A 14021-nucleotide genomic window follows, 5' to 3' on the forward strand; every position below is an offset into this window, starting at 1 on the left:
GAGAGGCCACAACAGTGAGAGGCCCACATACCGCAAAAAAAAAAAAAAAAAAATTATCTCATAGGCTACCTGTGATTATCAATCACCCTTTACTTTTAGAACCCTTTATACTTGGTTACTGACTTCAACTAATGAAGTTGGGGTCATGACTTATATACTTAGCTGGTTAGGGAGAAATCTACTTTAGGACGGCAGACTACATCCATAACCCACTTAGCAAATGTTAGCTGGAGTAAGAAGGTTGACAGAATATTAATGGTTTAGTATAATATGTCATCATTACTGGAAAATCCCCAAATACATGTTACCTTTGATATGCAGAACAGAACTTGTATAAAAACATTTAAATAGGCTTCCTGGTACTTTTTTCTTAGTGCACTAAGGTGGAAGAAGGCAGCAATCCAGGTTAAGCATCAGGGGCATCATACAGCGTGTATGGTAAAAATGGTAGGGTCAACCAGGTCTAACACAGTGATACACCCTAGTTTAAAAAAAAATCAGGACTTCCGTGGTGGCACAGTGGTTAAGAATCCACCTGCCAATGCAGGGGACACGGGTTCGAGCCCTGGTCCGGGAAGATCCCACGTGCCACCGAGCAACTAAGCTCATGTGCCACAGCTACTGAGCCCACGTGCCACACTACTGAAGCCTGCACACCCAGAGCCCGCGCTCCACAACAAGAGAAGCCACCATGATGAGAAGCCTGCACACCGCAACGAAGAGTAGCCCCTGCCCGCTGCAACTAGAGAAAGCCCGTGTGCAGCAACGAAGACCCAATGCAGCCAAAAATAAATAAGTAAATATTTTTTTAAAAAAATCAGATTGCCTTTGGTGACAATATGATAGGCAAATAGCCAACTGCAACATTATATTTTATGTATCACAATGTGATAACAGATTAATCCATTTAGTTGCTTAACAACAGCTATCTATCATAGGTGCCTGTACTGTGGTAGGTGTTTCAGGTATATTAACTTTGATTTGTACAGCCACTTTGCAAGGTAAGAGGTATTATCCCCATTTATAGATGAGGAAACTAAAGCTCAGAGGCCAAATAACAAGTCCAAAGCCACATAGTTGGGAAATGGCAGAGCTAGAATTTGAACTGAATCTTGGCTTCATCCCCATACTCCTTTCACTATAACTTTCTTAATAAAATAATTTTCTAAGAATTCAATGTATCATATATACCCACTTTTATTTTAAATCAAGAGATGGGATTCATGAGGGTGAAGGAGGAACACAGAACTATTTTTTGGTTGGGAAAAATAAAGAATAAACATTTAAGTAATTTTTCAAGCACAAACAAAACATCTACAGCAAACTAGAAGCCAAGTTTCAATAGAGGTACTCCTCAAGTTAAAAATACTTAATTTGTACGATTTTGTACCCCAATTGGCATATAAAATACTGTTTTCCTCCTCCTTCCATCCATTCACAGGGCCCCTCAACAAACAGTAACCATACTAGCCAGGACTCACGGCCCCTCCCATGGGGGTTGAATGAGGAGCATTGGATCTAGCCTATTCTGTATCACTTTGCTTCCCCATGGAGAGATCATTTATCCATTACAAGTTCCTTACCTTCCCCACATCCACTCACCACCATCACGCACCATACATATCAATCACATGCACATTCATGCACTCATACCAATCTTCCTCATCTCCACTGAGTTAATTATATCTCAGGTTATTCCACTTCAGGAAATCTCTTAAACATACATTTTCTGTAAGTCCTTTTTCTTCCTTTGACAGGGCAATTTGTAAGTAAAAAAATGACCCAAAATATTGTTGACAAATGTAAGAAGAATCTCAGTGAAGCACCTATATCACACAGAAGAAATGCCGTAAGTTTTAAAGTCAAACTGACAAATTAAAGGATCAGAGAAATAAGCCACCATTTCTTATTCCTTTTTAACTTTTTAAAAGCTATTTATTAGTAATACAACTGTATTGTTTTCTACTATTTTTTTCTTGATGCAGAAGTAAATGTTTCAGTTATAACATGGCCTTACAGACTTGCTTAGGAATCTAATTTCTGTATTGACCCAGAGAATCAACTAATCAACCTACAAATTAACTTTCATCTTATAATATCTTTTCAAAGTTGGGAATAACTAGATGGTTGCTGGACCTTACTTTCCAAAATAAAAACCAACTGATAATCTGTCAAAAAAATTAAGAATGAATTTTGTGGACATGCAGTTATTGAACAAAAATTTGGCATATGCAGCAATGTAAGTATTGTGTTTGTGAAAATAAGACAACTAGGAATGCCAAATAGTCCTCTTTCCTGACTAGCTCCTTTCTGCTTTGATATTCGAATTCTACTCTCACTTCAAACATTAACGTCTAAACCAAAATCATCACTTTTGCCCTTAAAGCAGCTCACTCTCCAAAGTTCCCAGCTCTATTCCCTACTCCAGGTTCAAAATCTTAGTGTCAACCATAACACTTCCTCTTTCCTGCCATGTGCAAGCTTGGTGTGAGTGCTACCTAAGGTACGGAGACCAATAAATTTTATGCCCTATTCTTAAGGAACTTTAAAAGTCTACATTAGGGCTTCCCTGGTAGCGCAGTGGTTGAGAGTCCGCCTGCCGATGCAGGGGACGCGGGTTTGTGCCCTGGTCCTGGAGGATCCCACATGCCGCGGAGCGGCTGGGCCCGTGAGCTATGGCCGCTGAGCCTGCGCGTCCGGAGCCTGTGCTCCGCAACGGGAGAGGCCCGCGTACCGCAAAAAAAAAAAAAAAAAAATCTACATTAGAGGGACTTCCCTGGTGGCGCAGTGGTTAGGAATCTGCCTGCCAATGCAGGGGACACGGGTTTGAGCCCTGGTCAAGGAAGACCCCACATACCATGCAGCAACTAAGCCCGTGCACCACAACTACTGAAGCCTGCGCCTAAAGCCCGTACTCCACAACAAGAGAAGCCACCACAGTAAGAAGCCCCCACTCACTGCAACTAGAGAAAGCCTGTGCGCAGCAACAAAGACCCAACGTGGCCGAAAATAAATAAATTTATTTTAAAAAAATCTACACTAGAAAACAGGGCAAGTAACACACATATAACCATGATATGGATATGCTACCATGAAAAACATGCAAGAGGGAAAAATCACTTTAGGTAGGGGATCAAAAAAGGTTTTTATGAAGACAGCAGTTGACACATGCTTGGAGGATGGGTAGGACGCTGATACAACAGGAACTGCAAAGAGTGAGAGGGCATTTCAGACTGAGAATAAACAACATAAGCAAAGATTTAGAGATGAGACTATAGATTGTATTTAGGAAACCTAAAGTAATACAGAGGGGCTGGAATGTAGATCCACATAGGGAAAAGGTAGGATCTAAGGCTGGAAAGGTAAGCAAGAGCTGTATTGTGAAGATCCTTGAGCGAGTGCCTTCTGTGCTATGGCAGATGAAGAGTCACTGAAGGTTTCTGTTTCAAGCATATGCAGTGGTTAAGAGCCAGGACTCTGGAGCTAGAGTTCCTGGATTCAAATCTCAGCTCTTCCACTTACCAGCTATGTGACCTTGGGCAAGTTACTTAATTTCTCTATATCTCTGTGGGGCTAATAACAGCACTTAGGGATGCTGTGAGGATTAAATTAGTTCATACATGTAAAGTGCCTAGAAAAGTATCTGTCATAAAGTAAATGCTATATAAGTATTTGCAATTATTACTATCCTTATCCTTTAGAAAGATAAATTTAGCAGCGATGTATAGAAATGAACTGAAATGGAAATTTCCCTGTCTTCTATATACGTTTACTCACGCCATTCCACTTTCAAGCACTGCCCAAGTCTTCCTAATTATTTAAATACCATCATTGGTACTTCCCTGACGGTCCAGTGGTTAAGACTCCGTACTCCCAATGCAGCGGGCATGCGTTCGATCCCTGCTCGGGGCACTAAGATCCCACGTGCCGCACGACGCGGCCAAAAAAAAAAAAAAAAAAAAAAAAGAAAGAATTGAGTTTCATAAATACGCATCATTAAATGTATAATCTATTAAGCTCAAATTCTACCTCCTCCTCAACCACCTGGGCAGAAAGTAGTTTCATCACCTATGACACTTATTTCATATGTATATAACTTTATCTTCCCAAACACAGTACAGGTTCCTCAAGGATAAAATACTTTTTCATTTGCTTAAATGCAATCCCTCAGAATATTTAGTACAGTTCCTTACAGACCACACATACCTTAATAAGCATCTGTTGTGAGACTGTCTGGAATAAAGTACAGTGGTATACGAAATATCTACGGTTAGATTTACAGAATACTCATAGTAAATTAAAGATTTATTTTATTAAAACGCATGGTACTTTATAAATGAAATGGTCATATAAATGAAATGGCTTTGGAAATCTCTGCCTTAATTTGAACATGTCCTATCTATTTTTGAAAAAAATTTCTATTATTATAGCTGAAAGTAGACCCAATAATGTTCCATGTGAATAACTTACTGTGAATAGACCACAAGTGGGGAGACCTAGTGAAATTCTCCTCTCCCATTTTCTTACTTGACCCAACCAACTGCATTTTCTTTACTCTTTTTAAATCTCTAACGATAGCAGTATATGGTCGCTGGTTGAACAGATCTATATTAAAAGTCAGCAGCTGCCTTTTTGCTCAATATACACAACAGCAAGTGTCAAAATACCAAATGTGACCTTTTATTTATAGCAAAGCTAGTATAAAGAGACATAAAAAGTGCAGTCTTTTCCTCCCAATTAAAAAAAAAATTCAGCAATTCAAAGAAATGTTTGCTTCAAAACTGAAGTCATATACTGAAACTTCATGTAAGCAAATTATACTTGCTGGTTTATATATACTCATAAATACATGTAAGTATCATTGATAGCAACACCCAAATCTTTATTTTGTCAACTCTAAGGCAATAAATCCCAAAGGACTACCGCGTTCTACTTGCCCATGTCATACTCAGTAAGGATATGTAATTTAGCTGTAATTTACAGCTAATGAGAGAATACATAGTAAAGTTTACAGAGGTATATTATTGAAAAGTGATTTTAATCCAGATATTTACTTTTAGATACCTTGATTTTTAAGGATCCTTAGGTTCCCTCATGCTCTTATCTAACCTCTCTAGTATTTCAACAATAGCTTTCCTAAACATTATTTTTTCATCAGTCTACAGTCAATAAAGAATAAAATAATGTTGCCACTACCCCCAATCTGTTGTTACCAGTGGACCAGGTTTTGTAAGTATCAAACTTTTCAGCAGCTAGCTGCTAGTTGGGCAAAGAATTCTAAAAAGTACTTGGGAAAAAATGTGTAATTTCAGAGCTTGAAAATAAAACATTCTGACAACCAAAAAGATATGAATGTCATGTTTACATAAATCATCATAGACAAAGTTGTAAATATGAAATTTATACCTATACATTGTCATTGCTGTCACTGTACAACCTAATTCCTTGGGTTACTTAGAAGATATAAAACAAAGTCACTATGTAAACAATTATCCATTCAGGTTGCATGATTAAGCTCTTATTTATAATTCAATAATAACAATTTCATAAACAGTAATACTTTACTACACGTCTAAATTTCCCCTATAAGATTATGTAATATGGCCCACTGCTTAAGTATGCGTTGAAATGGGGTATGAAAAAATTCAAAGACTCACAGTTGTATTGAAGAAGTTAATGACAACTAGAAGAAATTTTATGTCATAAACAAAAACTAAATTTTCAGTTGTACTATTTGCTATTATACAGTTGTACTATTTGCTATTCAGTTGTACTATTCTATTAAGAAACAACTATCTCATATATTTCAAACTTATTTTCAGCCTTTGAGGTGAGACTAATTGACTCTCTATACTCCAACTGTAAAGCTTTACAGACCACTATATTCCTTTAAAAATAACTTCTGGCCATGTACCGCAACTACTGAGCCCATGCGCCTAGAGCCTGTACTCTGCAACAAGAGAAGCCACCGCAATGAGAAGCCCGTGCACCGCAACGAAGAGTAGCCTGCCACTCACCACAACTAGAGAAAGCCCCCACTCAGCAACGAAGACCCAGCACAGCCAAAAAAAAAAAAAAAAAACTTACGAAATAAATGATTTTCACAGTGCACTGCAGATATTACTCTAATCTACAGAAGAACAGAAAGTTGGGGTCTGAACCTGCACAACAATTGCAAGTACTGCAAGAGGCATTAAGTACATCTGAATGATATAATTTTTATTAATAAAAAACCCTTAACGACAACTTGTCTAAGATCAATTACATGGCTAGCAAATAGTGGGACTGGGATTTGACTACATGTTGATTTAGCCCCAAAACCTGTGAGCCCTTTCCACTATGCCAGGCTGCCTTTCACTTAGAAAACCTCTTTAGTCTGTTCCAGGAACATATAAACCCAATGCATTCCTTGCTTTTGGTACTTACGTGTATCCCATTAAGCTTATATCACCACTACAATTGACCTCAGAGTCTGTCTTCCCAGAGACCTCCCCTCCCCAAGTAGGACTTCAGAAACATTCAATACAGACACATCGTGTTGCCTTAAATCTTTTTTAGAACAAGGCAAGATATAAGTAAATAAATAACACAAATAATACAAAAGGGAAATATTTTTAAATTCAGATGTTTTGATCTTTCATATAATAATACTAATATTTGAGCATTTGCTATGTATTAGATCATGTGCTAATTCTTCATATGCCATATTTTATTTTCTCATAAGCATCCTTTGAGATAAATATATCATCCCCATTTTACAGCTGAGAAATCAAATTACATGCCCCAAATCATAAAACTCATAAAAAGGGAATCCAAGAATCAAATCTAGATATGTCTGACTCCTATGGGTCCTGACCCATAGGACCATTTTACTACACTGCAACTCCAATACAAACTCAATATTTATGAGGAAAGGGGTTAAACAACAACACTATTTTAGGACATACTAAGCTGAACAGTGGAGGACTGACGTATATGACTCTTACTATGCCAGCTTTGAAAGGGGCTCAGGCAGTCGAGTGAGGAAAAATTCAACAAGTCTGGTTGCGTCTAATAAATGCAACGGCAGTCAACATTCTGTAATATCTTTTTCGGAATTTCCTTCCTCTTAGATTTTTCCATTCTCTCATGGCTTCTGTTCATGTTCTTGGTCCCAAATTCCCCTTCTCCAAAACTTTTAGGCCAACTAGCTTACACCCTTCATCCTGAAGTGGCTACATCTCTGTTGATAATGGTAAAAGCAGAGGCTTTCTGGAACTAAGGTTGTAAAGGGAATAAATGCTTTGTTCAGGAAATATAATCTCATATTGGAAAATCTGGCCTATGCTGTGAAATTCACAGTATTATAAATGATTTCAAGTTTCAAGTATGACCTGTGAACACTGTAAAAAGACTGGCCTTTGATTTGGGGGGTTCTTTTTGGCTGAATTGGGTCTTAGTTGTGGCACATGGGACCTTTCTTGAGGCATGCAGGATCTTTCGTTGTGGTGCGTGGTCTGTTCGTTGCAGTGCAAGGGCTTCTCTCTAGTTGTGGCATGCGGGTTTTCTCTCTCTAGCTGTGAGTCTTCGAATTTTTATTCAAAGTTCTTATTTGATATGTTGAAATAAATAATACTGATAATGTTACTTTTTAAAAAACCAAGGAGGACTTCCCTGGTGGTGCAGTGGTTAAGAATCCACATGCCAATGCAGGGGACATGGGCCCGAGCCCTGGTCAGGGAAGATCCCACACGCCACGGGGCAACTAAGCCCATGTGCCACAACTACTGAGCCTGTGAGCCACAACTACTGAGCCCGCGTGCCACAACTACTGAAGCCCACGCTCCTAGAGCCCATGCTCTGCAACAAGAGAAGCCACCGCAATGAGAAGCCTGCACACCGCAATGAAGAGTAGCCCCGCACAGCAACAAAGACCCAATGCAGCCAAAAAAAAAAAAAAAAATCTTCCATTAAAAAAAAAAAACACAAGGAAAAAATTTTATACCTCTTTACCATTATGAAGAAATGTTATTCTTGGAAGGCAAAGAAATTTACTGGCCCAAATTTCCATCAACTGATGAATAGATAAATAAATGGGGATATACCACACTATTTGGCAATAAGAAGAAATGAACTGCTGATACTTGCTATAATATGGATAAACCCTGAAAATGTTATGCTAAGTGAAAGAAGCCAATCACAAAAGACCACACATTGTATGACTCCATTTATATGAAATGTCTAGAATAGGCAAATCTACCAAGACAGAAAGCAGACTGCCTAAGAACCAGGAAGGTGGAGGGTGATGGCTACAGCATCTGGGGTTTCTTTTTGGAGTACTGAGAATATTCTAAAATTGACTGTGGTGATGGTGGCACAACTTTATGAATAAACTAAAAGCCACTGCATCGTACACTTTAAATAGGTGAATTTTATGGTTATGTGAATTATGGTTATGTGAATTTTATGGTTATGTGAATTATATCTCAATAAAGCTGTTTTTAAAAAAGAAATTTACTGGAAAAAGACTCAAAAGCCATTGAAAAAGTTTTGTTAATGCTTTTTAAATTAAAGAAAAGCACAATCTCAAGATTTTTGCCCTCTTAGGTAACCCAATTCTGTCCTTCTCTGTAAGTCATGTCCAAGATGATTAACAAGACAAAGTTATAGATAGGTTTGTTTGTTTAACAACTGATGTTACAGAGCTCCTTCACACCAAACCAACTTTGTGATTACTGAAGTTGTCACAATTCAGGAGAAAGGGCTTATTATTTAATAATTTTCTAGTATTTAATAAACGGGTCTGCTTGGGAAGCTGGTAATTTTAATGTTTTAAACCAAAGACTCCCAACTTGTAGGCTAGGGTCTACCTAAAGATCTTGAACTCTTATGTGATAGATGTCAAGGCCACAGTCCCCATCTGTGGTTTACCAGCATTTCCTGTGGAGAGAGTAGTGAGTAACAGAATGGGAAATGAAACCCTCCCCACAAAGTCTTTTATTTCCCCAAGCATCTGCCAGTCTTTGTACTTGAGGAAAAAGAAAATTCTTCCTTGCAAAATGCCAGCCATATCCTGGGTTTCAACCAGGTAATGCTTTTTTCCCATTTCAGATGTTTCTGTCCATGAGGGGCGGGGTAGAGGTGTGGTTGTTAGAATATCTTAGTTTATCTGTGTCCCCTCACTCAATCCTTCTCAGATCAGGAGGAATGACTTCATCTGACTGACAGTTCAGGAGAAAAAACTGGGCATAAGTGGTCCAACTTTTTGCCCTTGGGAGCAAGTTGCCTAAAGGGAGCATTCATCTCTTCTGTTCTTTCATGCTGGAAGTCTTATAGGGCAGGTCCCAAGTCCTGCCTGGGATTGGACAGTTAAGTCTGTTCAATTTTGAGGCCCAGTAAGAGGAAGCGACTTGTCCAAGGATATAAGCCACATTCTCCAATATCCTCTTTAGCAATAATAAATAATATTTTGGCTCCTAATTATCTTATTCTTTTTTTTCTCAATTAGTTCAGAATATAAGTAGGGAAGAGGGTGTTATTGAGACTCCTTAAACACCCTAACATCCAATCTAAACAATTTTAAAAAGAATGAAAGGAAAAAAATAAATAAATAAGGTGGCAGTCATTATAGCTTTAAAAGTTTGTGCATAATCTGCAAGCTATTAGAACAAACTCAGGAAATGCTATCACACACAGATGAAAATTAAAGGAACATGCTTTCTCTGTATTTGGGCCAATACTATAAAAACTGCCGGTATGAAGCACGGTCCATAATCTTATGGAAATATAGTTTATTAGTTGGGATTTTAGGAAGTTCTTCTACTCAGCTTTTTGTTTTGGGATATTTCATTTCCTTTTGTGGCAGTTCAAGTAGAAGCTGAGGAGTAGAGACACTAGAACATGGAGATGAGAGACTGAAAGAGGAGAAACAATGATGGAGAAGTCCAAAGCCAAGAGGGAAGACAAATTTATCTGACTTACACTAAGCCTGGCTATATTATTCTTGATGTTTCTTCATTTCCAAGAACATCTAATAAAGAAACTGTGTCAGTTCTCACAGTAATAAGTTCTGAGCTTTAGTTTCAAAATTGGGATTCTGACACCTGTTATAAACTAGAACAGCAATATAACAATATCTAACTTTTACTGAGCACTTCCTATGTGTCAGGTCACTGTTCTAAATGTTTTACATGGATTAACTCAATCATCACAACAACCCATTGAGATGGATACTATTATTACCCTTATTTTACAGAAGGGGAACTATAAGGAGAGAGGCTAGGTAACTTTTCCAAAGTAACAGAGTTAGTAAGTGATAAAGTCTGGATCTGAATCCTAAACTTTCCCTTACTAGTTTACTGCAGTGGTTTTCAAACTATATTCTACAGAACTTTTCAGGCTCCAGGAGTTCTATTTTTGAAATATATTTTGTTCATTTAAAAAACTGCAGTAAAAACATCACAATCAAGACTTTTGTACAATGTATAATGCACCAAAGGGAATCAACGCATTAACTTTTTGCTACCAGGTGAAGTCACTTTTATGCAGATCTTAGCATAAAGCTAGTCCTGTCACCTCTGAGATCTTAACTGAACTTCCTGTAAATTTTCATTGATTTGGAAAGTATAACTCTGCACTGATTTTTTTTTTTTTTTAACTCAAGACTGGATCTGTCCAGGTAAAAGTGTACAGTGAGGATACAAGCTCAAACACTAGGCAAAGTTCAGGTGCATCTTATCACAGTGCAAAAGCACAAGAGTGAACAAAGGAACATACCATACCATCTCATGTATTTTACATTTTGGGGGGCTTATTGTCTGACATATTTAGCCATAAGAAATACGGGTTAGGGAATTCCCTGCCAGTACAGTGGTTAGGCCAAAAAACAAAACAAAACAAAACAAACAAAAAAAAACGGGTTAGATACGATTTTGAAAAATTTCCCCCTGTTCTTACTATCTCCTCCTATTCCTCTTTCTAGCCACAGAATATTTAACTGAAGGGTATCTTGAGATGGCAAGGGCAACTGTTAGAAAAAAAAATCACTGCCTTCACGCCACTTCAGCCGCGCATCACCACTGTCACACTCTGGACCTTGTGCCCACAATGCCCTGCCCTTCCATTCTGCTGTATCAATCACTCCCAGTCAAGTCTTCAGCTCCATTGGGCCCGGGTCAACTATTCCACTGACCATATACCAACTGCTATTCAATATACCGGCTTTTTCCTTTTTCACTTACACTCTTTATCCAGCTAAGATTTCATGAGCCATCATTACAATATGTTGACTAACACCCTAAACACCTTTGCTCCTCTGTTATTCTGTTGCATGTATCTGGCAAATCCCAACCCTGAATGAAGCCTTCTATTGGCTTTCACCACACACTGGTGACAAAGTAGCTGAGCACTACCAGAGACAGTCAACAAAGCAGATCCGTTATCACACTGTATGTTCATGACCACTGACTTCAATGAAGTGTCCACACTGCTAGATAATCCTACTGTCTCTGGTTGGCATGCTTTCTCTCACAACTATTTATTTATTTCAAACATTTTCTACTTCTTTCAAACCTTGGACTTCTGTCCCTCCCATCTCCAAAGGCAACTCACAGCAGATGACTTTGCCTAATTTGAAGGAGTTGTATTCACCCTATTCTTGCTTTCTTTTAAATATAATAGAGCATAACATCTCAGGAACGTTACGCTATTACTTATCTCTCTCTTCCCTCTCTCAACTCTACCTTTCCCATGGACATTTAGTCTATTTTATACATTGGGATTCCACTTGAAACTTCTTTACAAAAACAGATCTGCTAGAACAGTGAACCTCTCTGCCCCTAAGTATGTTAAGTCTCAAAGAAAGTCTCATAAAAGGAGTCATTGCACACATAATCAGGATAAAAACAACAACAGGTCATGAACTGGACATCACACATATAACTACAAACTAGTACTAACACTGACATCACCAGCATTTTCAGAAACAAAGCCCATAGTTTCACCAAATTCTAAATCACTGATATTTTCTTTATATGCTTTACAGTTTAAAAAACTGAGATATAATTAACATATAACATTGTGTATGTTTAAGGTGCACAAAGTGTTTGATACATTTATATATTGCAATATTACCACTGTAGCATTAACTAACACCTCTACAGGGTCACATAACAATCATATATGCTTTACAATTAAGAGCTCTGCTAAGACTATATAGGCAAGAAAAGGAGCAGAAGTTTTTAGAGTGTTATTTTAATAACCAGTAAATCTGATGGCATGATTTTGTGTTACTAGGTCTAGATGGGGGAGAGAATGGAGGAGGAAGCAACAAATGTCCCAGCCACAGCTTTTTTTAAGGGCTAAAAATATTGCAGGATAAATACAGAACCACAAGTAATACTTAAGAAGTAAGTTTGACAGCATAGTGATACATTCTTACAACAAATTATTCATGGAGGGAGTCTGACATTCTCACCCCCCATTATTCCCTTCATCTGCACTGAACAAGCAGTTAGAAAACAAGCTCATTCCTTCATTCCCATCAGCTCTCCTGGCGCTGTTACATTAATTAAAGGTTTGGTCTCACAGGTCTGGGTGAGTGTGAGTGAGTGTGTGTGGGGGAGGGGGGAGGGTGGCCCGAGCTGAGAAAAATTGTGCAAGGGCATTCACGTAGGATACCCTTCAGAAAGATGCCTGCCTCTTTCCTGAGGGCACCACCTTGTCTCTGCTGCCCACAGCTCCGTGGTGTTACAGCAGGCACTGCTACTGGGCTGCCTGCAACTCTAATGTGTTATTTAATTTTGACACTACTATTAGGATCGCTAAAGCGTTTTGTGATGCGCTGGAACGAAAGATGCTCCATAAAATGAAGTTTATTATTAAGGTTATTACAGCTCCGGGGCCTAAAATAAAGCAAAATTATAACCACACAGACGTCAAAGGGAAACTCGGAAGCCACATGCATCTCAAACACTGCCAAGTGGGCAGGGGCTGGGCGGGGGCGCGGGCAGGGGGCTCTCATCCGGCGCCCTCCACCGGCACCACAGCTCCCGGCACCATGAACCCGGCCCCGCCCGGACCTCTCCCCCGGACGCCGCTTCCTGGGGAGGGGTGGGGGGACGTCCGCGGTCGGACCCGACTCCTCTTGGTTTCTCATCGACTATCAGCTCTCGGGTGACTCTCACACTCCATAGGCTGCCTCGCCCCCGGCCCCAGCCTCCCTGGCGGGTTTCTAATTCCTTCACAGTGCGCCTCAGTTTCCTCCCGTCTCCCACATTGAGTTTTGTTTGTTTGTTTAAGTCCAGGACTAAGCTCGTTCCTCCACGGTCTCTCAGGTCGCCGGCTGTCTCCCCTCACTCTCCCTCCCCGGTCCAGGACCGCCAGCCCTGCCCAGGTCTCCTCGTCCCTCCGCCACTTTGCACTCAGCCTGGGGCGCAGCTCCCCTCCGCCCGGGGGTCCCGCTAGCGACCCGCGCGTCCCCTTCGCCATCCCCTCTGCCCCTCGGCCACCCGGCCCGGCAGCCCGGATCGCCTCTCCGCCCCCTTCTCCTCAGGCCGGCCTCCGCCTCGCACCCTCCAGCCCGGTCTTCTCCTCAGCCGGGTCTACCTTCCCCTCCCTTCGCCCTCAGCCAGTCCTCCATCCGGCCCCGCGCGCCCGCCGCTCACCGGCGGACTCCCCGGTGTTGATCCAGTCCGGGTTGGCGATGCTGGCGATGGCGAAGATATCGGCGGCCAGAAAGAGACATCCTGAGATGATGGTCAGTTTATCCATCTCCCCGCCCCGCTCCCCCCACCCCCCGAGCCCCGGGCAGGCCGCGGCCTCACGCCTCCCGCCCCATGGGCCGCCGCCGGGGCCAGGAGACCCCGCGCCGCCGCCTCGCGCCCCCTCGGCCCCCGCGCGCCGCTCGCGCCCTCCGCGCGCCCGGGACCAGCAGCCGCGGCGCGGCCCGCACAGCCGGAACCGCCGCCCGCCCCGGAACTGCTCGGCCCGCCCGCCCCTCACCCGGAAGCGAAGCCGCGGCGCTGGCGAGGCCGGCACCGGCT

At 41.0% G+C, this 14021-nt stretch overlaps 1 protein-coding gene across 1 annotated transcript in view; it reads right to left on the reverse strand.

Annotated features, from left to right (window-relative positions):
- The window catches only part of MOSMO (modulator of smoothened), a 59825-nt gene extending 46064 nt beyond the window's left edge, over positions 1-13761 (reverse strand). Inside the window, exon 1 of the mRNA XM_081256827.1 lies at positions 13644-13761. Coding sequence (XP_081112953.1) covers positions 13644-13749 — 106 coding nt within the window. The 5' untranslated portion in view covers positions 13750-13761. The remainder of the gene's footprint in view (positions 1-13643) is intronic.
- Positions 13762-14021: the final 260 nt, after the last annotated feature.

Source organism: Mesoplodon bidens (genome assembly GCF_964165515.1).
Source record: "Mesoplodon bidens genome assembly, chromosome: 15".
NCBI classification, from domain to species: domain Eukaryota; kingdom Metazoa; phylum Chordata; class Mammalia; order Artiodactyla; family Ziphiidae; genus Mesoplodon; species Mesoplodon bidens.